The sequence below is a fragment of the Tinamus guttatus genome, unplaced genomic scaffold, assembly GCF_059628265.1.
Source record: "Tinamus guttatus ecotype Peru unplaced genomic scaffold, ASM5962826v1 Tinamus_guttatus_pri_ptg000710l, whole genome shotgun sequence".
NCBI lineage: Eukaryota > Metazoa > Chordata > Aves > Tinamiformes > Tinamidae > Tinamus > Tinamus guttatus.
The window spans coordinates 4,076,840-4,098,677 of NW_028289244.1; the positions used below are offsets into that span (position 1 = coordinate 4,076,840).

General features: G+C 42.0%; 1 protein-coding gene across 5 annotated transcripts in view; it reads left to right on the top strand.

Annotated features, from left to right (window-relative positions):
• The first annotated feature begins 1,532 nt into the window (after positions 1-1,532).
• CNOT6 (CCR4-NOT transcription complex subunit 6) overlaps positions 1,533-21,838 on the top strand; it is a 32,260-nt gene continuing 11,954 nt past the window's right edge. For 2 of the 5 annotated variants that reach the window (XM_088536793.1, XM_088536796.1), the window contains exons 1-3: positions 1,533-1,698; positions 15,853-15,966; positions 18,961-19,147. In XM_088536793.1, the coding sequence (XP_088392919.1) occupies positions 15,855-15,966; positions 18,961-19,147 (299 nt within the window). In that variant the 5' untranslated portion in view covers positions 1,533-1,698; positions 15,853-15,854. Of the gene's footprint in view, positions 1,699-2,063; positions 2,076-3,275; positions 3,428-3,660; positions 3,680-15,852; positions 15,967-18,960; positions 19,148-21,838 lie in introns of those variants that run through there. The other 3 variants (XM_088536795.1, XM_088536794.1, XM_010214607.2) reach the window with 3 other exon arrangements.

Sequence of the window (21,838 nt, forward strand, 5' to 3'; positions counted from 1 at the left end):
AAAGACTTTACTACAGCTTTTGGGGAATTAGCTCCAGGCAAAATGATACAGTCAATTGAGGCTGTATCTGACCTAGAAAGTATTAACTGAAGAATGTTTGGGACAGCTGGTTATCAGAAATAAAGCGTATATAGTGCAAGAGAATGACACGTAGAGCTACTCGAGCTAACCCTAAATGAGGGTCAGCTCTACAGGAGGCAGCTTCTGCCCTGGAAGCAGATCCAGCTCTTCTGCTGGAGCCGGCGTTGCATTCAGTAACGGAGCCAGCTCGGATGTCTTGGAAACCCTACTGCATCATGCAGCATGGGGACACCCCAGCTCCTACTGCGGACACACAATCCAGGCAGGCCGAGCAGAATCTGATGCACGGCAGGATTATTTGAAGTGCCAAGGGGATGGACTTCTCAACTGGGTTCATTTTGTCACGTAGCCTGGTACCGAGCATGGGTCATTCCTTGCCAAGTGCTTCTTTTGCTGGTTGTTGGTGTTCCTCAGGAGCAAGGTGAGGCACAGTCTCCCTTTTGACTTTCATTACATACCGAGTCATACCTAAACAGGTGAGGCTTCAATTCTTCTTAGATTTGCCATTTCAGAAAAAGGTCATATTTTTATGTCAACATTTTCTGCTTAGCATCTCTCCTGACGAGGTGGTGTGGAACAAATGCACCAACAACTTGGAGTGTGCGTGCCCAAAATATCATCAATGTTTTGACATTTTAAGTTTATGACAAGCACAGGATATCCACTCCATTTTGAGACCATTATTTACAATTTCGACCCACGCTACTCCAGTGATTCTTTGTTCCCCACATCTCTACTCTCACTGTAAACACTTTAGGCACAGTGGTGGTAGTGACAACACCCTTCATTTTTCCAAAGATCTCCATGTACAGTCACTAATTGGTTCAAATGACCCAAAGAGTAGCCTAATCCCCGTCGCACACAGGGTGCCGGTGGCATTCCTGGTTGCTGTTTGCTGTGAACACTGTCCCTGCAGATGCCAGCGGCAAAGGACACAGGGCACTGTTTTGTTGTTAAAGATGCCCATGTAGAGGGAAAACTCTCATAACTGTCACTCGAAGCGAGATCTGCATTTCGTCTGAGCATATCGCGCTGCAAGTTTGGGTCCTGATGGATGGAGGAGGTTTAAAGTTGATAAAATAAGTGATTATTTCAAGTAGGCCCCCTGGGCTTGCGTTGGGAGCTGTTTTGCTGGTATGGGCTGATATGTTACCGGGTTAATATTTGAAATATGGATGAACTGTTCATCTTCGGCCCGCTCCGTCCTACGGCTTCTCCAGGCCCGCCTGAAGCCGTCTCACCCCAGGGCAGCCCCAACCCCCGCCTTCCCCAGCGCCCCGATCCTGCCCGTTTTTCCCCCAAAACCAGCCTCCCCCCCCACGCAAACCCCCGCGCCCCCCCGGCCCCACGTCGCGGGCTGTGGGCGGCCGCGGCGGGCGGGGCGCGGGGAGGCAGGGCCGCGGGGAGGCAGGCCCGGCCCGCCCGCCGCCACAGCCGCTGCCTCCGCCGCCACCGCCATCGCTGCCGCCGCCAGCGCCATGATGCTTGTTTGCTTTCAATGAGTGTGAGGAGGAGGCGTGGGGGGGCCGCGCTGCCGTCCGGCCCGCCGCGCCACACAAAGAGCCGGCCAGGCGGCGGAGACGCGGCGCCGGGGGCGCGGGGATGCGGCAGCCACAGGTAGGGCCCGCCGCCTCCCCCGGCCCGGCGGGGGGGCTCCCGTCCGTGTTAACAGCGGCCCTGGAGGGTGTTGGTGCTCGGGGCAGGGGGGCAGCGCTGTTACGGCGAGCGGGGGGCTGGATCCCCTCAGAGTTTGGAGGGGGCGGCGGGAGTTAGTTGGGGGGGCTGCCCCCTCCGCCTGCCCTGCACCCCCGTCGCGGGCTGTGGCTGGGGGGGTGTCGGGGCTGTTGTGGCGGCGGCCGCGGAGGCCCCTCCCGGCGGAGGGCAGGGCAGGGGGTGCGGGCCCGGCCGCGGGCGGCGCTGGAGGCCGCTCGGTGCCGCCGCCGCCGGGGGGCCGCGTTGGGGCCGGGGGGGCGGCGCGTCCCGCCGGCGGGCAGGTAAACAGCGGCGCGGCGGGGGCCGCCCGGCCTGGGGCGGCGCAGGGTTGGGGGGGGGGGGCGGAGGAAAGAACCCTCCCGCGGGCGGCGGGGAGCCCCGAGTGTTTTATTTTTACGTTATTTCCAACGGTGCGGTCGAGTTTAAAATAAACAAAGACGGGAGAAGGGAGGACGGGGGAAGGGAGGGGGGATGACACGGAGCTGGCGCGCGCGCGCCCGCAGCGCCGCTCCCCGCGGGCCGTGGGGCCGCGCGCGGCGCCCCCTCGCCGGGGCCGCGGGGCGGCGGGGCCGGCGGCGGCAGCGGCCTAGGCCGAGGCCGGAGCGGCCCTGCCAGCGGAGCCGGGGGGGGGGGGGGGGGGGGGGGGGGAACAAGGGGGGGGGCGTGACGGACGGCGCGAGCGGCCAATGGGGGCGGGCGGGGGGCGGGCCCTGCGCGGCCACGTGAGGGCGGGGCGCGCACACATGCAGGGGTAAACAGAGGGGAATTGGGACGGCGGGCGCGCGCCGGAAGGGGCCGCCGGGCCCTAATTGCGCTAATTAGGGGGGTTTCTTCTAACCCTTCCGCTCGCCGGCTGCACCCCTGCACTCGTCCGAAAGCCGGGGCTGCTCGGGAGGCGCCTGGTGCGGCCTGCGCGGAGCTGCGGTAGGAGCTGCGGGAGGCCCAGGCTGCCTCCTGTCCTTGTAGCCCTGCGGAAGCCCCAGCCCGGGTGCTCTTTGAAGCTCTAAACCCCCCATTTCTTATACTCCTCTATTGCCAGTGTGTTTCGTCAGCAACTTTATTCCCCCACACGTATGTTAAAAATGTGTGCAGAGCTTACTTGGCTTTTTACAAAATGAAAAAATGTATTTGGAACAAAGTAGTAAAGTTGGCTTTTCATTGATAAATCTCTGTTATATCTGGACCCCTAGTCCAGATGCACAAAAAAATCGAATTGCTGAAAATATAAGATTGTAGGCAGACATTTTCTTTATCACTACTATGTTTTGGGGGGTTTGGGTGTTTTTTTGTTTGTTTGTTTTTTGTTTGTTTGTTTGTTTGTTTTCCTCCTTCATTCTTTGTGGGTTACTTTCTTAATCTAGGTTGTGCCACCATCGGTAACAGTAATGCAAAATTCAGGAGATTAAGAGTACCTGCAGTATTTATCTGTCTTAAATATGAAGATATGCAAGTGTTGACTGGTAATTGCATTGTATCTTGCCTTTCTTTTTTTTTTCCCATTTTAGAGCAGGTCTCGTAATTGGGAATTTATCAACATTTCCACTGGGGTAATTTTACAGGATTATCCGCCCTCTGTTCTTCCTGCTGGTTCATCTGGACTCTGTGGAGTTTGCTGCTAGCAATGAAGCCTTCTGTGGGGGTTTATTCATGCTATTACTGAAATGGAGCCCTTCGTGTTTGGATTAACTCTTTGTTCACTTTGCATCTGAATTGCTTGGAGCAGTCCATTTGTAAAACGGATTCTACCATGCATCTCTGTTCTGTTTGCATATTCACGTTGAACTCTGAGTACAGTCTTGATGTATTCAGACTTTTTACCTTGCCTGAATTTTAGAGGAAGAAGTGAAATATAAAGATAAATGAGACTGTAATACTGCATGGGCAGGTAAATACTTCTGACCTTTTCCATAAAAAGACTTAAAATCTTGTAACAAAGGGTCACAAATTGAGCATGGTACCTGTAGAACTGTCCTAAATATGAGGAGGATGTATTCTTCTAAACCAGTGCAGCATTTATAGTGAGACTTTGTGCCCCAAAAATGGGATGGAATGTTCCCTAAGGTGAATGAGCCAGCTAAAAACTGTTTCCCAACTCAGTGCCAAAAGCATCCATTTTATAAAGCATGGTAATGGAAATAGAAACAGGCTGGAATCAATACTAGGAACACCAGAATGCCAAATTATTTTGATCTGTAGTGCAGTGTGCCTTATTATTTGGATTGCCACCGTGCCCAGGAGGCCAGGCAGTGAACCCAAACTCCGTGTTCCGCCTGTACAGCACCTGTTATGGAACCAGCAGCTGGGCTGTAGAGGCTGTAGGCCCCCTTATTCTGTTTGCTAACAAGCTGTTGAAACTTAAAATTATCCCCATGTTATGATGTATATTTTGGGCAATGCATATGTATGTGGACAGCTTTTATCATACCATCCCTGGTTCAAAGGGGGCCAGTTTTAAGTGATGGTTATACCCAGGCCATATTTCTATCAATGAAAGCTACTTTCAGTCTTTAGAATCTAAGTGCATATTTTTTACAAGAATTAGCCTCGTATTTCTCATGTTAGGAGAAATGTGCAGTCCTCAAAGGTAATAATTTGGTATGAGTCGGAAAAGTAAAGCAGCCCTTAAAACCCTGAAAGAATAATCTCCACTAACCCTGTTTTTAGTCCTAGTTGTCTGAGAGCATCACCATTGTCGTGTAGCACAGTATATCTTGTTGTGATTTTTCTTTTTAATCTGTATATTGAGATCTTATAAATCACTGTGATTCTTTATTTTTTTTTTAATCTTATACATAAATGCTTGAACTGACCGTAGGGTTTAATCTGTTTTGTGTTTCCTCTTTGATATTGGTGCTGCTCCCTTGGAAGAGGGATTGTTTACAAGTATCCTGCTTTTACATTACTAGCGTTGTGTCAAGTCATATAAAATGTGTTTCCACATTGAAATTAGGTTGTAGAAGTCTGCTGAACAGGAAAGCTTGGCATTAACTTGGGTACCTGCATTCACAGTTGCTGCACTGAGGGATTTCTGCAATTAAAACCTTGTAGTGTTTACAAATGTTTAGGCAGATCCCTTAGAAAAATCTGCTTATATAGTTCATGTGCACTTTTGAGCATTAATAGTGCTTCCAAGATGGCGCTCACTTAGAGAGGAGAGGAAAAAAACAAAACAAAAAACAAAACAAAAAAAACCACTTTGACAACAACTCGATCTCTTTTTTGTAACGCACAACTTTTTTTTAATGCCTCAGAGGCCTTTATTTAGTGAAAGAATCAAGGAGGGACAAGGAGCAGAAAATGTGTACATAGTTGTTTACCTTGGAAATGAAGTAGTTGCTCTTAGGACTGCAGTTCATACTATAATAGAGATCTGCAGAGGGATTGTTTCTTCTGTTTGTTTTGTTTTGTTTTTAGTTGGGAACCCCCTCAGCTGTTTTCTGGAGGCTGTCACCTGGGTGTGGGTGGACAGAGCTCTGACATTGTGGTTGTTCTGCAGTGCATTGTAGTTTGGTTGTGTTCCTGATGTGCAAGCTTAACTTAGCAAGTTAAGCAGCTTCCTCTGTTAAGCCTGTTCTAAATATTTTATACTGTTTTCCAATATCAGCATCTCCAAGGCGTCCTCCAGCTCTTTGCTGCCTTGTTACGGAGAGGAGGGAAGCTCAGTGTCACCTCGAAAACTGGGGGTTTCTGGAGTTGCTAAACCAATCTGATGGCTCATGCTGTTAGGCTGCTTCATCTCGCCATAGTTAGACCATGATGCATACCATAATGTACTGCACATTAATCTGTGTAGCTTTACTGCCTTAGATATTTTGCAAATATATATTAATGAGCACAGTACTGATCCTGCAATTTCATTTGACATAAGTGGAGCTGCACAAGAGCAGAGATCTCTGCATAGATCAGCTTGCTGGGTCAGGGATCAGATGCAGCCCTTTTAGAACTGGCTGCAGTTCACAGACAGATTTTTCTTTTTTTTGGTATGTATTTTGGAACACTTTGAAAGGACACCTACAAAGACAGGAAGGCTTGAAACTAAACAAACAAAACTGTGTTTGAATGTATACAGTCTGATCTCTATCACCTGTCAGAACAAGGAGGCTGCATAGTAGATGGCTAAATACTAAAAAGTATTAAGACATTTTTATGCTGAACTTTTAATACTATTAATACTTTTAATAATTTCTTAAGCAGTTTCAGCAATTGTCAGTCACCTGCAGCTGTACAACTGAGGGCCTTTGCTTGACTCAGAGTATAGACTCAAAGGTGCAGAAGACTCAGAGGGATTTCAAGGCTACCCTGATCATAATTGGTCTGTAAATAGACAAGGGCTTTTAGGGGCAAGTTGGGTTTTTTTTGTTTGTTTGTTGTCTTGTTTTGTTCTATGCTACTGATTCAGTAGGGTGCAAGAGTAGTATTATGTGAAGGCCTTTTCCTGGTGTTTAAGCTGGGGAAATTGCTGTGCTGTTTGCTATGCTGTGCCAATGCAGCCATCTTTGGATTACTAGTAACACCCAGCCAGTGACATGACCGGATTTTTTTTACCCCTTCTTTTTCCTAAAGAAAACCACCACCAACACAACTTACTTCCTTACCTGGGTGATGTCATTGTTCTGCTTTACAGCATTGTCTCGCAAACAGCTGCATTGACACAACTGAGGGGATGGTGGAGCAGGACATAGAGGATAAGGGGGAAAAAAAAAATCTCGGTTTGGTTTTGCTGCTCGAGAGGGTGGTTGTGGAGCAGCATCGACAGCCGTGGCTGAATTTGAAGTGAAAACAATCTATGAATAGTCTGGCTGCTTGTATCAGGATGTGGCTAGATGGGTACAGCGTGAGCTGTGTGAGCTAGTTCTGCAATAAGCTGAGCTGCACTTAGCACCTCTAATATTTACAAGCATTTAAATAGCTGACAATCCCTTTTTAGGAAGGGGAAGTATTTTGAAGCTGAATGCTCAGGTCTTTTTGTCAAGCTTTCATTCAGGTCTATGGCAGGAATGCTGACAGGGAACTAATGAGTGAATTTCACCCAAAATAGTTGGGTTTTATCTTGCCCTCTAAGCTAGTTCCATTGCAAGACTGAGAGAGCAGAATAATGCTGCTATGTGGTGTGTGGTGATTTCATATTTTCACCCCAAAACAACAAAAGATGAAAATCATTCTGTTTATGCATAAAGGCAAATGTGATAAGGAAACTTCAGGGTATAAATGCCAATATTCAGAGTGGCTTACAGTGTGATTCGGACCAAGATGATGAATTATGGAGTGCTCTTTCTATTCTAAACAAAAACATCCATTTGTTTCATGAATAATCATAACTGCATTTTCAAATATGACATCCTGGGCATAACATGTGAAATAAGAGCTAGGATTACATCAACCTTCCAGAGTGCGAGGCCATTTCCAATGGCTTTCTGAGGAGATTTTATTGGAGCGTTTGAGCCTCGGTCTGAGCCCCTATTTGCATTTTTAGAACTTGAGGCAGTGTTTTAATATAAACAATTAAATTTAAAGCTGATCTTTTACGTTCCATCTTATTTATATAGTATATAATTATGTAATGTAAGCACATTCTTAATGTAATTAGTTAACCGGGTCTTTAAATGTATCGATATTACAGAATATGGTAAATATTCAACAGTCAGAATTTCCTGTTTTCTAGTACTTGTATTAATGTAGGCTTCTAATATTTCAGCCAAAGTGTTTCTAGAGATACCAGTTAAAGGTCAATTTTTGCTTTCAGTTTGGTTTTGCGTTAGTGTTTGTTTTGTGTACAGCAGCCTCTTACTATAGGCATAATTACGTATAATTGCTGATAATTAAGACAACTCTTCCAGTCATCTGGACTGTATGTTATGCTGAGAACATTTGGACACTATTTCTAATGATGAGTTGTGTAGGATAAGAGGCAGGATGATTCTGACGTAATTAGGATGTTGTCTTGTGGATTTGATGTGAAGATGGAGCAGCGGAGGGCCTGTGTTGAAACGTCCTCTCGACGCTCCTTGAACAGCTCAGGGGCTCTTCTGAGCCCAAACTGGCCTTATACCAACCGCACGTGGAAGTGAAAATTGCTTCTTTGCCTCTTTTGGCACTTGTGAAACTGATCTACAAGGTTTTCTGCCCTTTCCAGAGTTCAGAGGTGGATTCCTCTCCTCTCTCTGTTAAAGTAGTGACCTGTAAGGTGCTCACGTGTGGGCGGATGGTGGTGGCTGGTGGAGGTGGTGGTGCTGCTTGAGGAGACTTGGAAAATGGCAATTCCCCTACCCCACCACACACCTCGTAACTATGGAGCTTGCATTTCTATTAAGTAGAAGGACAAGCAAACTTCAATTGAATTCTAAATGCCCGGAGGTTAAAAGTTAAAAATAGAGTTGTCTTAAAAATATGAATCTACCCATTCTGATTTTATGCAACTTAGAGCCTGGTCTGGAAGATGCCGTGCAATTCTGTTGTCTAATCACATCGTCCCCATTTGAAAATGGCAAAAGTATCCTCTAGTTTTTATGGCCCAGGCAATCTTAGGCAGATGCTTTGTCTTTTTCAGACTTTGTCTACTTTTAGTCAGCTTCAGTTAGGTTAAGGACTTGGCAGGACTCCACAATATTTGAAAGAATGTTAAAATGGTTTTGTTAACCTCTAGAGTTGCTGTGGTAGAATTTACCAGTATGTGAAAACAGGTAACTTGATGTTGTTTGATTAATTATAGCTCAGGCAGATTTGCATGAGCTTGCCTAAATTGATTTCACCAAGATCTTGTATTCACGTATTGCATAGCCAGAATGCATATTCACATTTAACTGCTTTATCTAAGCCAGCAAAAGAGGAAGGATAAGTTGTGGTTTTGTATTGGCAGTCATGTGAAATTCTAGTTTTAGAACTCCTCAAAATTCGATGAAGAAGCGTTACTTCCCCGATGAAGTCATTATATTATACTAACAGCCCCTAAAATGTGGGCCTACCAGGGAAAAGGGCACTCGCAATGAATCAATTGATTTAGTGCTGGGTACTCAACAGCATTTATTTATGTTACTCCATCATTAGGCTGTAAATTGAGTTGAAGGAATCCAGGCTTTTTTCTCACGCATCCTAGTTGGATCCCCCGGGGCCGGGGGAGTGTTTCAGGAATCGCCCTCGAGCTGCTCCGGTTTCGCCTGTGCAAGCAGCTGCAACGTGCTGTGCCCTCCCAATCTAGGGCAAAGAATTCTTAATTCAGAGGATGCCATCTGAAGGAAGATGAAGGTGTTACTCTTTAGCTAATAATCCACTCTCTCATATTTCCTATTTTGTATTCAGTACTGTGTATTCAGTGTCAGGAAAATTGCTTGAATACAGTATTTTAAACAATGCCAACAGTGTTTACACTATTCAGCAAATAAATAGGTGTTTATATAATGGACTTGATATTTACCTAAGAGTAGCATGCTAATAGGGGAAAAAAGGTCTATGTTTTCTTGCAAGGCTTGATGTTTTTGTGTGTTTTGGTAGAGCGACGCTGTTAGCTCATACAACATTAAATGTAAGATTGTGTGTCAATACATAAACAAGTCTTCAAATTTCTCTTCAACATCAAAGTATGTATGACTTCCATTTTAGTATGCTTTAGGAAGGATTCCTTGGATTTGAAGAAGCTTTAATTCTTTTAGATTTTATCTTTTAAATGATGGTTTGCTACCAGCATTTCTGAACTTCAGTTTATCTACTTGCACAGTTGTGTTGTAGCAAAATATAACCACAAGCTGTTTTTCACAGCAGGATGTGAGCGCTGTTCCTATTTATGAGTGTATCTGCCAATAGTTAGGGGAAATCCAAAACCATAGCTACAAGTTAAGATTTATTTCCAAATGTAAAATTTCAATTTAGAGTATTCTAAATAACACATTGCTAGAAATAAGATCAGCCTGAAATTTGAAAGAAGTGGAGGAATCAGACATACTAAAAAACATTTAATTCTGTCCTATGCACAGTTTTATTTTTATTTATTTTTACTGTCCTCCTAAATAATCCCAAATGGAAGCTAAACTGAAGTATATAAACTTTATTCCATGTGACGCTTGAGGTTTAGCTGTGTTGTGTTGAGGACTTTGCTTCCTTTTTCTTCATGTTATCTTGCCTATAGATATTTCTGCTGTTGTTTTAAAAGGTAATTATTATTTATAGACTGTATAGAATGAAGGCAGTCATTGTCTCAGCTCACCGATTGGAGTGTGTGGAATTCTGCAGGTGCCGAGCTTTGTCCTAAGCCCCTGCAACTCTTGTTGTCCCTTGTGAGGAGGAAGTAGCGGTGGCACCTTGTGGCACCCCCTTGGCAAAGGGGCTGTGCCCTGTGCATGTCCTTGTTGCTTCTTTTGCCTGTTAAAGCTGAACTGTGTAACATTTCCACAGAGCTTTGTGATGTGCTAAAGCCAAATAACCTTGATCCATTCCACTTGTTTAAAGAATGGATTATATTTGCTTGAGCAGAATGAGTATACTTTAAGGAACAACTTACTTAATCCTTAAGCTTTTTAATATATTAATACACAATATTATCAAACTAGCATGAAGATTTTTTCCTGAAGTGTAGTAGCTGTTTTTCTAGATTTGTCATGCATTCGAGATAAACTTCAAGTAATGACCATCCTTAAAGCAGTAACTTTTACACTTTCTAAGAAGTTCAACAGTAGAAATTCTTTTTAACCCTGTAAGTACAGGTCACGATTTTTCATCTGCATGTACATTTTGTGAATTGCTACAGTTTTAAATTATCTCAAAAGCGGTGTACTTTGCCTTCAGTTAGGATTTTAGACTTTGTTCAGTGTTACTCTTTAACCAATGCATGGATGATGACAGTTGGAAGCAAGATTTTGCTTCCTGCTATGTAAGAAGAGAATTTGGGTCAGTGTGGCCAGAAAGACGGTTAATGCTGGTGTTTGCAGCTCAGTTAATACCTGTGCAAACCCACACTTACCTTACTACTAGAATACACAAAGCTAGGCCCCCTGAATTTGGTTTATTTTTTTGTTTTTTTTACCTTTCTTTCTCTTCCTGAGCTCCTTTTGCTTTTGCTCAGAAGTCAGTGCTGGTTCAAGATGAAGTGGAAACGCATAGTCCTGGGAAGGAAGGAACTGCCACAGGACCCTGGTAGTTCTGGTTAATCCGTTGTAGAGCCACACTGCAAGAGGATGGAGAGATGAAGAGGTGAAGCAAGATCCTAAATTAGCTTTGATTTCGTGATATAGCAGTCGATCTTAAGAAACACTTATACCTGTAGCAAAAAATGGGATTCCATTTTCAACGGAAATTTTGGATTCTGTGGAAACAGCTTCAAGGTGAAGGCACAAGGCTGCAAATGAATAGTATGGTATGAACTTAAGGTATTAGAGTGTGGAAAGAACAACTTTCTCATCTGCTACCATTTTCTTGCAAGTCTTTGGCCAGCTAAAGGTTTTATAATTAATAGGAAATACTGCAGATTGTCTCTTTATCCTGCCACTACCCTTAGCAGTGCAAAAGCCATTTATTTGGTAGATCATACTGCACATCATAGATAATTTAAGTGCATTTTTTATTTATCTAGTTACTCAATTTTTAACTTGTAGATCTGGATTTGTATATGTGTTTCACTGGAGTTATTTAAAGCAACAAGAAGTCGAAGTAATTCTGTGCTTGGTATGGTGCACTTCTACTTTGTTTTTCCTTCCTCTTGGCTGTCTTCTGATTTCCCCCAGTATATTAGTGTTGCCAACCTCTTCCCAGAAGTCAAAAGTAGTATCAATATTTGCCAAGAAGCCTTGGAAGCAGGTTTCTTTCAGCATAGTGAACAGGAGGGATGTCTGAAGGTATTCCTGTAAGAGGCCCCAGGTAGATGCTGCTTAGTAAGTACTTGGGGTTCTTTCTGAATGGGTGATGACATCAAATGAAGTGAAAATTCCATATTAACATTAACCCAGGCTGCTTTCACTTTCTCAGTGTTTTCTCTGGGGTTTTAGAATACAGTTTTTGCCTAGTTTAAATTTTGATACAGGAGAAACATTCTAGGAGAGAGGGTTTTTTTATGAACTTGGTATGTTTATGTGTATTTATTATAAAGTCCACAACTAAAGGACTGATAGTCCATCTGACCTACAGTAGTTGTCTAATGCATTTAAATTTGAGAGTTAATTCATCTGTCTTATTAAAGAAAGCTTTTCAAGGTACAAAGAACTGCTGTAGTATTTTTCCGTCTTGAAAAATAAAAAAAATCTCCTGGCTTACTCCAGGAGTACCACTTACCTGGCTGTTTGAATCAATTCTTTTTTTCTACCACCCCAATTTCATGAAAATAGCATAAGAGAAGAACAGGAAATAAGTCATACCCTTTTCCCTGCCCTCAAAACAGCTTTTCCAGGCTATCCCCTCTTCATTTTAGAGGTAATATTTATTGGCAGCTTATATGGTTGCCTGGAGCATTAAATATCTTTTAGTCCAGCTTCCACTTTTTGCCTTCCTGCAGGTTAAACCATTACCTGTTCCAAAGTCTTCTCAGGCAGCAGTCTGAGCTTCTTTAATTTGTCTGGGTAGTACCGTAGCTGAAGAGCTGGCCTGCTGGCAACCCAGCCAAAGTCTTCTGGGCAACGGAGTAAGGAGGGTTAATTCTGTGTTAAGATGGTCACCACGGGTGGGAATGGGCAGCCAGGCGTGTCTTAAGGTCTTCATCTCTTCTGTTTTCACAAGTATTTAAATACAGTTTTGATAACTCAATACAGGACAGTAAAGATTTTAATCTGCATTTAAACATATCCAAATATCTTCCTTCATCAAACTCTGGAAGTGTTCTGGGCATCTCTGCTGTATCTTTATAGAGATTTTCTCCCTTAACAACTAGCTTGTTCCACATAATCACAGTCTAATTTTAAGTGGTGCTTTCACAGGCTATGTAACTGAATAGATGATATTATAACAGAAAATAATTGCTGATAAGCTCTTCTGAAGAGACCCAAATTGTCGTCATATTAGAGCCATTATCAAATACGCATTTATTAATGCCAATAATTTTGTTCAACACTATGGCTTTTACTTATGGTTTTGTAAGACTAATGCAGTTTTATCGGTTAATCTGATGGTTTCCTTGTCAGATGTTTGCCTCAGCATTTAAGTTTATGCTATGGCAACTCAGTGGGTTTCAAATTGAGAATTTGGGAGCTAAAGAAAAGACGGGAGACAGTGATGGCTCATAAAAGAGCCTGATGGCTTTCTCTAACTGCTCTATGCTGCGTGAAGTTGTGAGATTTGATGCACCGTACTGGTGTTTTGTGAAGACCTATGAAATATGACTCATGTTTGGCCTTGCTGTCAGGTCCTGAGAAGTCTTGAACTGAGCACCATGGATAAAAATGATAAAATGTGGCAGAAGGATTGCCCTGCTTTCCCGGAGTGGCTGGTATCAGCAGAGCCTGCAGCTGAGCAGCTAGATACCACCCTGTGTGGCTGCTCCAGCAGTCCTTAAGCAAGGAGAGACTCCCATGCATTTGCTGCTATTCATCCCCTTATTAATCCCAAACACCAGAGAATTTCCAACTTTGAAAGGCAGCCTTGAGAAAAAGGGGGAAACGTCCAGAGCCTGGATGCTGGTTGAGGATGGGGACCAAACTGGGTGGTGAGGAGCAGATGTGAAAACCTTGGATCCTGAAATCTCTGCAAATGTTCCAGTGCACATTAACAAACCCCCTAGAAAAGTATGTCAGGCTGTCCTCGTAGCAAGGAGTGAGATATACTGCTCAGCACCTCTGTTAATTAGTGCGTGTGATCGACTGTGCTCTAGGGATTATTTGTATTTCCGCACCGCGCAAGAGCTCGGTCTCTGCTATAGCTGCTTGTAGAATTGGAACAGATTTATTAAGGCAGGGAGCTGCAGGAAGAGAAAGCGTCTGATGACCGAGGAGGTTGAATAATTCCTGAAAATCTACAGTGCTGCTATGTGATACTGTCTTTGTGGAAAAGCCTCCTTGTTTCTAGCAATTTTGGAAGAGATGCTTGCATTGATTTTGCCATGTAGCATCACATGGTAGCTAGACATTGGGGAGAAATTAGATATTACCTTTCTACTGATCAGAATTGAATCTTATCCCCCTTAATCAATTTAGCTTAAAGAAAAAGTGTTGTATTTTATTATTCTGCTATTCCAGGCACTCAATATCTTGCTTCTTTAAGGAGCTGAACCCAGCTGGTATTTATAATTTCATCATTTGACCTCTAGTTCACATTTCAAAGGGGAATTTCATTTCACTGTGTAAATCTGCTCTTGACCAACAGTGGGAGTGGGAAGGGGAAGGAGTGTAAATTAGTAGAAGAAAGCAGCTGTTGTATTAAAGTAAGCATTTGGCACCTCAAAACTTTATTCTAATTAAGATGCATATAATTGGGTCTAAATTTTTTTAATGTGTGAAGTAAACATTTTCCAGCAAATTCAATAAACAGAAAATAAATCTGGTTGTTAGTCTAATCTAGTAGGGATTACTGCTTCTTTATTTTGTATGCAAGTACTACATTTCTTCTGTCATAGTCTCTTTTGGCCAAGGATGTTAAAAAATAGGCATGGTAGCAAATACTAAAAAATAAAAACATGATAGATTATCTAGAAGTAATTGTGGGTTTGACCCATATGGCTCCCTCTGCATCGAGTGGGTTTTTTTGATAGTTTTACAGTGTTACTGTGAGTATGACAGTATCAACTGCAAGCAAACTTCGGAGGGATTTATTTCTAAATCCTGTCTGAGCTAGTGGTGTTGCATTGCCTTGTCTATTGTATATGGACCATTTTATACCTTGCTGCCTGTACTTTTGTGCATGTGTGTGGATGTGGCAGTTTCAGATGGCTGACTCTTTGAAATACAAGCTTTTGGATGCATGTAGGGCCATAGAAAAGCATTACTGCTCTTTGTGATAATTGCTACTTGCATTGGACATAGAAATGTAATTTAAAAAGCCATGTAATTTTAAAACATGAAGCTAATATGTAAATGAATAAGCTGTTTTTGCTTTTCGTTTAAAGTGAAATTCAAGTGTTTTTCTCCTGGGATATAGAGGAAAAATTGTACAAGGAGCGTTGCAGCACAGGGCTCTGGTACTGAGACAGGAATGGCTTTTTTCCTCCCTCCTCTTTGCAGAGAGACACTGCAAGTATGTCAGTGCATAGGAGTGCTGGAAGGAGGTTTCCTTTTCCGAGGGGAATTTCTGTCACTCCTCTGAGTTCACCACTGAATGTAGTAAAATGTGATGAGAGGCGGAAATGCTTCTGGTAAAGTTAGCAGGAATGACAGGGAAGAGTGAGAGCAGTGGAGTTAACATTGCAGTGTTAAACACCTGCCAAAAATGAGAGGAATGTCTGTCTCAGATGCAGTGTTTCCAAAAAAAAAAAGGAGAGATTCAGATGGAAAAGTGATTATTTTGTAAGTTTGAACTGATCTTTATGCAATCTTGCTGCTGTTTTTGGATGCTGAACTCTGCGAGGAGCTGAGAATTGCAGTAAAGCTGGAAATGATAGACAAGGTTAACATCAAATGTTTTCCTTAGAGTTTATGTGACGGAGAATCTTTTGTTGGTGTTCATCAGTTTTAAGGTGTATTAAAGAATTCAAAAATGTTTATTATGCTAAAGAGCTTTCTGATATATTGGGAAAATGGGAAATCCAAGTTTGGTTTTTGTTTTGGGACAGTTGCTAGAGCTTTTATTTCTAGAAGTGAATAGTGAAGGAAGCTGTAAATGATTGAATTAGGATCTTTTGGAAGGATATAGTGATACAGTCATGTAAGATGGCAGGACAGAAGGCTTATATTGGTTTACAAGCGGATTTAATTCAATTTGGGCAAGTTCAGCTGTAACCTGTCATTCCAAGCATCAGGAATCTGTTTTTCTCTTTTATAGCAGTCTGTCTTGCTCTGTTCAGTTTGTGGATGCAGAAAGGTTGTTTTGGTTTGATGTTTGGAAAGCACGTGGAGCAAATCCCCAGTGCTAGATCTAACAGTTAGACGGCAGTTATGTGTGAAAGATTCCTCAGTGCAGAGTATCATGAACTTTTCTTTCTCTTGCTCTCCCCAGGAATGCCCAAGGAGAAGTACGATCCGCCTGATCCGCGGAGGATGTACACAATTATGTCCTCGGAGGAAGCAGCCAATGGGAAGAAATCGCACTGGGCGGAGTTGGAAATAAGTGGTAAGAAGCTGGGGCATCATTTGGGGGAGTTATCATCTAAGCCAGGGGTCAGATGCAACCTGCAGAATCACAGCACTTGAATAAGAAATGCAAGGAATATGAGGGCAGAGACTGTTACTCATTCAATGTGATACGTTGTTCTGTCTGGTAAACAGATGCCCAGCACCATGGAACTGGGACCTGGCTTTTGAATTTCTGCTGCATTTTTGGCAGAAGAATTAATGTTTTCTGTCCCCAAACCAGTCTGTGATGGCCCTTACTTAATAGGGCATGGCTGCTGCATTGCAGGAGGGATGGTTGTTGCAGATCCTGGTTCAGAAAAGCATATCATAGACCATTTTGGTGCCTCAGAGTCCAGCTCTATAACATGTATTAGAGATCCTCCTACTCTTGATTGTACGTTAAGTTAGTGCTAAAATACTAAGTGTAGCTACTGCAGGGTCATAGGTGCCTGAGTTGTCTACTTCGAGGTGAGCCCGCACGTGAACATGGAGCCACAGCTGGACTTTGGGCGTATGATGGGAAGAGGTTGGGTTGGGATGAGCATGGGAGAGGTACGTTGAGGGGAACCCTCACGTTAGGAAGATTTGGAGAAAGTAAGGATGGATGTGAGTTCTGGGTAAAGAGCAACCATTGTGTTTCAAGAAGATGGGATAGGTGAGAGCGTGGATTTAGCATCTACTTCCTCAAAGAGATGAGGGGTGGAGGTAAAGACAGCAAGGGGAAGGAAGATGAGTCTACAAATGCAGAAAGAGAGTACGTGACTTGGCACAACCATGAAATCTGGCCATCTGTATTGTGTGATACCAGCGTATGCAACAATTTTTGGCAATCTGTCATGTATGTTTAGATCTGTAAAGATTTCCCCCCCCCCACTGTGAAAGATTAATATATAAAGGCACATGCTCTTTTTAAAGTAATGTAACAGCATATTATGCTAGTATGTGACAGTGAGATGCTACTTGAATTTGGATCTGCTCTTGAAAATCAATTCATAGTCATAAAATTGACTAAGGCTTTTTTTTTCCAACTAGAGACTAGTATTTCTTGATTTGTAGTATAAGTTAATTTTGCTGCATCAATTGTGCTTTCATCAAGGAAACTTAAGTATCTTAAGAGGGATAAAATACCTTGTGTTGTAAATTTAGGCTGAAGTTTTGCTTAAATGTGGAGCTGCTGTGAGGGGCTGCAAAAAAATCTGTGCTGCTTCTAAATGACTGCGTAGTAAAGAAATATGTGGAAGGAGGAGTAAAAATGGAGCTGTTGGGTTGTGAAGAGTCTTCCCCTCCAGGTCATTGAATCTGGGTCTTGCTGCACGTGTCACGTGCCTTTGCATGTGAATAGCATTCCCTACTTGAGGGTACAGAAGCAGTTAAATGCTGCTTCAAGAAGCTTTAACTTAGGCTTGGATATCCACATGGACATCTGCTGCCTGTGCCTAGGAAATGCATCCAGGGAGAGCTCCTTCCTTTCTGCCCCTTAATCTCGCTGGAGACCCGTTCCAGCTGGGCGAGCTGCGGGTGGCGGGGAGGCCGGATCAGGGTCTGGATTGTCACTCCTTTCGGCTCCGGAGCTTTGTCTGGTCACGGTCACCTTTTTCCATTGTGTTGGGGGAGGTGTTAGCTCAATTTAAAAATAAAAATATAAGGAACTCGTGCAGAAAATAAAAGATTTCTGAATGAGCATTACAGTAGAATGAACCCCTTAGGAACTATAGAAATCTACCTTGCAAAATGCAACAATGTTCTTGTGTTATTAATGCTCACTCTATTTTTTCCCCTTGAAAAATACTCTGTCGTCTTCTACAGAAAGCCATAAATGTGTTAATTACTTCCATCAAAATCCTCTGATGCTTTGTTAATTGGACCTTGAATATCACTTTCATAAGCACTTGATAAACTAAAAATTATTTTTTTAACTGTTTGGTTGTGCATTTTCAGCAGTTTTGTTATTCCTCTCTTAAAGATGCAGCTGAAATATGAATAATTCCTTTTCTTTACCCCATGTTCCCTTCAAACCTTGACACACTGTATTAAAGGTAAAATTTTAAAAAGGTAACTCGCAGGCAGGAAGAAAATAGGTCAGTTGACTTTAGTGCAGCTTTCTCCACACAATAAACATGAGTTATTTTATTATGAAGAAAAACCTTTAAGGAAAGGAATTATATTTCTGTGTATGTGTAATGTTAATCAGAATGTTCTTAACATTGATGTGTCATGGTGACTTTTTTGGACAGACATAACAAGTTACTACTTTGATTTCCAGAAATCAATTCTAGTCTCTTCTTCCAATTCTATTGGTAGTAATATGGCCTTTTTAACTGGAAAAGGAGCCCTTCCTGGGGAAAAAAGAGTCATCTTGGAGAAAAAAAAATGGAGGGGGGGGGGCTCCTGGTGATATTTCACCCTGCTTGCATGCAGCAGTATTTAAAAAACACCTTGATTCTGTAACACCATGTTTCAACCCTGTTTATACAAAAATGATGCTATGCTTTTTTAGATCTCTGGCAACATTTTTTTCAGCTTTTAGTTGCATGTCAGATGGAAATCTGGGTTCTCAATCTAGCACTTCAGTCACCCCAAATCTGGTACTTCTCTCTGTTCTTGGGTAGATTGATGACGTGGAATAAAGATTGCAGATTTCAGGGATGTTCCACAAATTGAAGAAGCATCTCAGATGCCAAACCTAAATTGTAGTTGAAAAACTGTTTCTTATACCTGAAATTGTGGTTAGTAAGTGAATAGACCTGTTGTTTTATATAGAACTTTGAGAAAGAGGGTTTTCCAAACCATCAGCATGGATTCGGGAAGAAAGAATCTAAGTGATCCTGGCAACTTTTCATCTTCATAGTTGTATTGCCAAATTTCTTGGATATGTGGAATGGAATGGAATTTCCACTGACAAAAACAACAGCAACAAAAAAAACTAACTCTTATAAACTATTGCTAAACCTAGTTTAAATATTGTGTTTTCTTTTGTATTTTCCTTCTGCAGGGAAAGTGAGAAGCTTAAGTTCGTCATTGTGGACACTGACCCACTTGACAGCTTTGCATCTCAGTGACAATTCCTTGTCCCGTATTCCTTCAGACATTGCCAAGCTTCACAATCTGGTATATCTGGACCTGTCCTCTAATAAAATCCGCAGTTTACCAGCAGAGCTCGGAAACATGGTGTCACTCAGGTATGTAAGTTTTAAATCCTATTTACTTAGGGTCTTTGTAGAACCAGATTGAGCTTTGGTGTAAGTCTTATATTCTAGTTAATAAAATAAAGCATAAGAAACCTCCCCTTCCTCACTACTACTACATGCTGCCCTGGAGTGCTGTCTGTCTTGGGTCTCCCATTCCCATGTGTGATGGTACAAAATGATTTCCAGAAGTGCTCTGTTTAGCTGCAGTCACCTATTGTGTATCTTTCCAAATCGAGTTTCAGCTCTCACACCTCTTTTTCCAAGCTGTTTAACAAATCTTTCAGTGGAGTTCTTAAGAAAAATTAGCACACAGAAAATGCTTTTAAATCTTCTAAGGTAGCAAAAAGATCATATTAAACACAATCATACTAACTACTATTGTTTTCCTATTTATTCATCCGTAGTATTTTTCTTAATATTGAGTTTTTATTCCATTGGTTTCATAACAACTGCAGTCTTTCTAACGTCATCTACTTCCTGCCTTTGCTACCATGCAATTCTATTCCTGTGTTTCAAAGGCACCTTTTTCTCTTAGTTTTTACAGTGTCAAGATGTGCAAAGCTAGCATGGAATATTACCTCCTTTTGGAGTAGAAGCACGAATAGTCATGACTATTTAGGTTATAATTAGGGATGCAGTATTTCACTCTGTTTGTAGAACAATGTTATGTAAACATATAAATGATTTATGTAAGAGTAAATATTTACAGGCAACATTCTTTTGCCCTTGACCCAAAGGAAGAGCGTTATTTTAGGTTTATTAGACGTTATCCAGTGATTGACTTCATTGCTTTTAATTTTGAAGACGTTTATGGTCAACTTTGTCAAATCCAGAAAATACCAAGTCTAAATTTAATTAAAATTTAATTAGAGGGGGGATGGTGGGAGGATAAAATGCAGGAAAGTGAACTGCAAGTACAGTTTTAATGAAATGGCCAGCAAAGCAAGCTAATGTGTTTGAACATTGAGAAAAGTCCAGTTTGGGGAGTATTAAACTAGATGGTTAAAATTATTATTAAAAGCACAGTAAATTCCAAAGTAGTTGAAGTCTAAAATCCTTCATCAGCATGAACCTCACAGCTCTTTGTGGTGTGTTTGTATGTTTGTTTTCAGCTGTAAAAGTATATGAGAAAAAAATGTGACTATCTCATTTTAGAGCATTTCATAGTAATAGCTTTCTTCCTTTCTTTTCTCTGTTTTTCAGATATTGTGAGTTAGCAATCCTAAATGTACTGGAATGTTCTCAAATTCATCTTTGTACTTCATCAACATCCTTTTCTTTTCATCATTCTTTTCCTTTTATTCTAAAATAGTGCTGCAAACTTAATATTCATGACACTGAGTTAGTTGAGCACTCTGTAGTAATCAGTAGTGTCAAAATATACTATGCCATCTTCCCAGTGCATTTCCCAATTAACTTTGACCATGACTCTATGAAGTTTCAGCCCTTCCAGGTCTTAAGCCTCTTCTAGGTAGAGCATGCTGTATCTTCAAATGTGAAATGTGTAGCAAAAGTCTAGGATTAGGGTGGTTTCTATTTATGACATAAACATAGCATTTGAAGCCAGATCTCTAAACATGAAAAGCTAGTGCATTAATCCACTGCACTCTCTCTGTCCTCAGTAATTGCAGCTGATCCATGATTTCTTTTCACTGGGGTGAAAGTGAAGAAAAATCCGTAAGTGCATCCTGTGTGGTAGCGCTCCAGGTCTCAGTCGCGTCGTAGTTCCATGTTTCAGGTTGGCTCTTGCTGCAGATACTTCCCATGGGTTCTGGGAAGGTGTTTGAACTAACGGTAATTCAACACTGGGTCTTGCTAATATCATGAGCCACAGAAATAACCCATTCTGACACGCGTCAGGGTTGGTAACAGGTCTTCCAACTCATCTGGAACTCTGTTGTTAGTCTGTCTGGCAAGGCTTGCCTAAGGCTCATTGCATCTCCCCTTTTACTGCAGGTACTTGAACTAAGAGCTGTCAGAGAGAGCAGAAAGATTTCTGATCTTTGAGTGAAGAGGAGGAAAATAAGCATTATAATGTGTTCTCTTGGAAAGCCCAGATGTAAAACAGATTCTCTTGATTATTCTTGCAAGCGCTAGTGGGATTTGTTGTGATCCTCTTTGTTCTGTAGAGAGGGAGTTCTGTGAAGGCAGAGAGCATTAGAGAAAGCAATTGCTTCATCCAAGAGACAGTGCCACAGTAATAGGTATCATGCTTTCTTCAAACTCACTGTTTTTCCTCGAGAAGAATTTAGTATTTTATTTATATATGTATGCACACACGTGTATATATATATAAATATATATATGTAAATCGGTACCTACCTTAATTTTTAGATGTCAGCAGTACATTTTTCTCTACTCAGTTCATTGAGATACCAGAATTTCGGAGTACATAGTCTGTTCCTGTCTGTTTTATTTTTGTAAGCTAAAAAGCATGTGTATTGTCTTAATAGCAAAACTATAAAAACAAAAAGCAGAAGATTACTATTTTTAACTAGAGGCACAGTTCAACCATTTTGTGCCTGAAAACTCATACAGAGCAGATCAGAGTACCTCTAAGTTGCCATATGTGACAAAGGAAAGAAATTTAATTGAAAAAGGAATTATTTTAAGGCACATGCAGTCTTCTCTTTCTTGTTTAATGTGCAGTATAAACCAGTGTTCACAAGAGACCTTAATCAA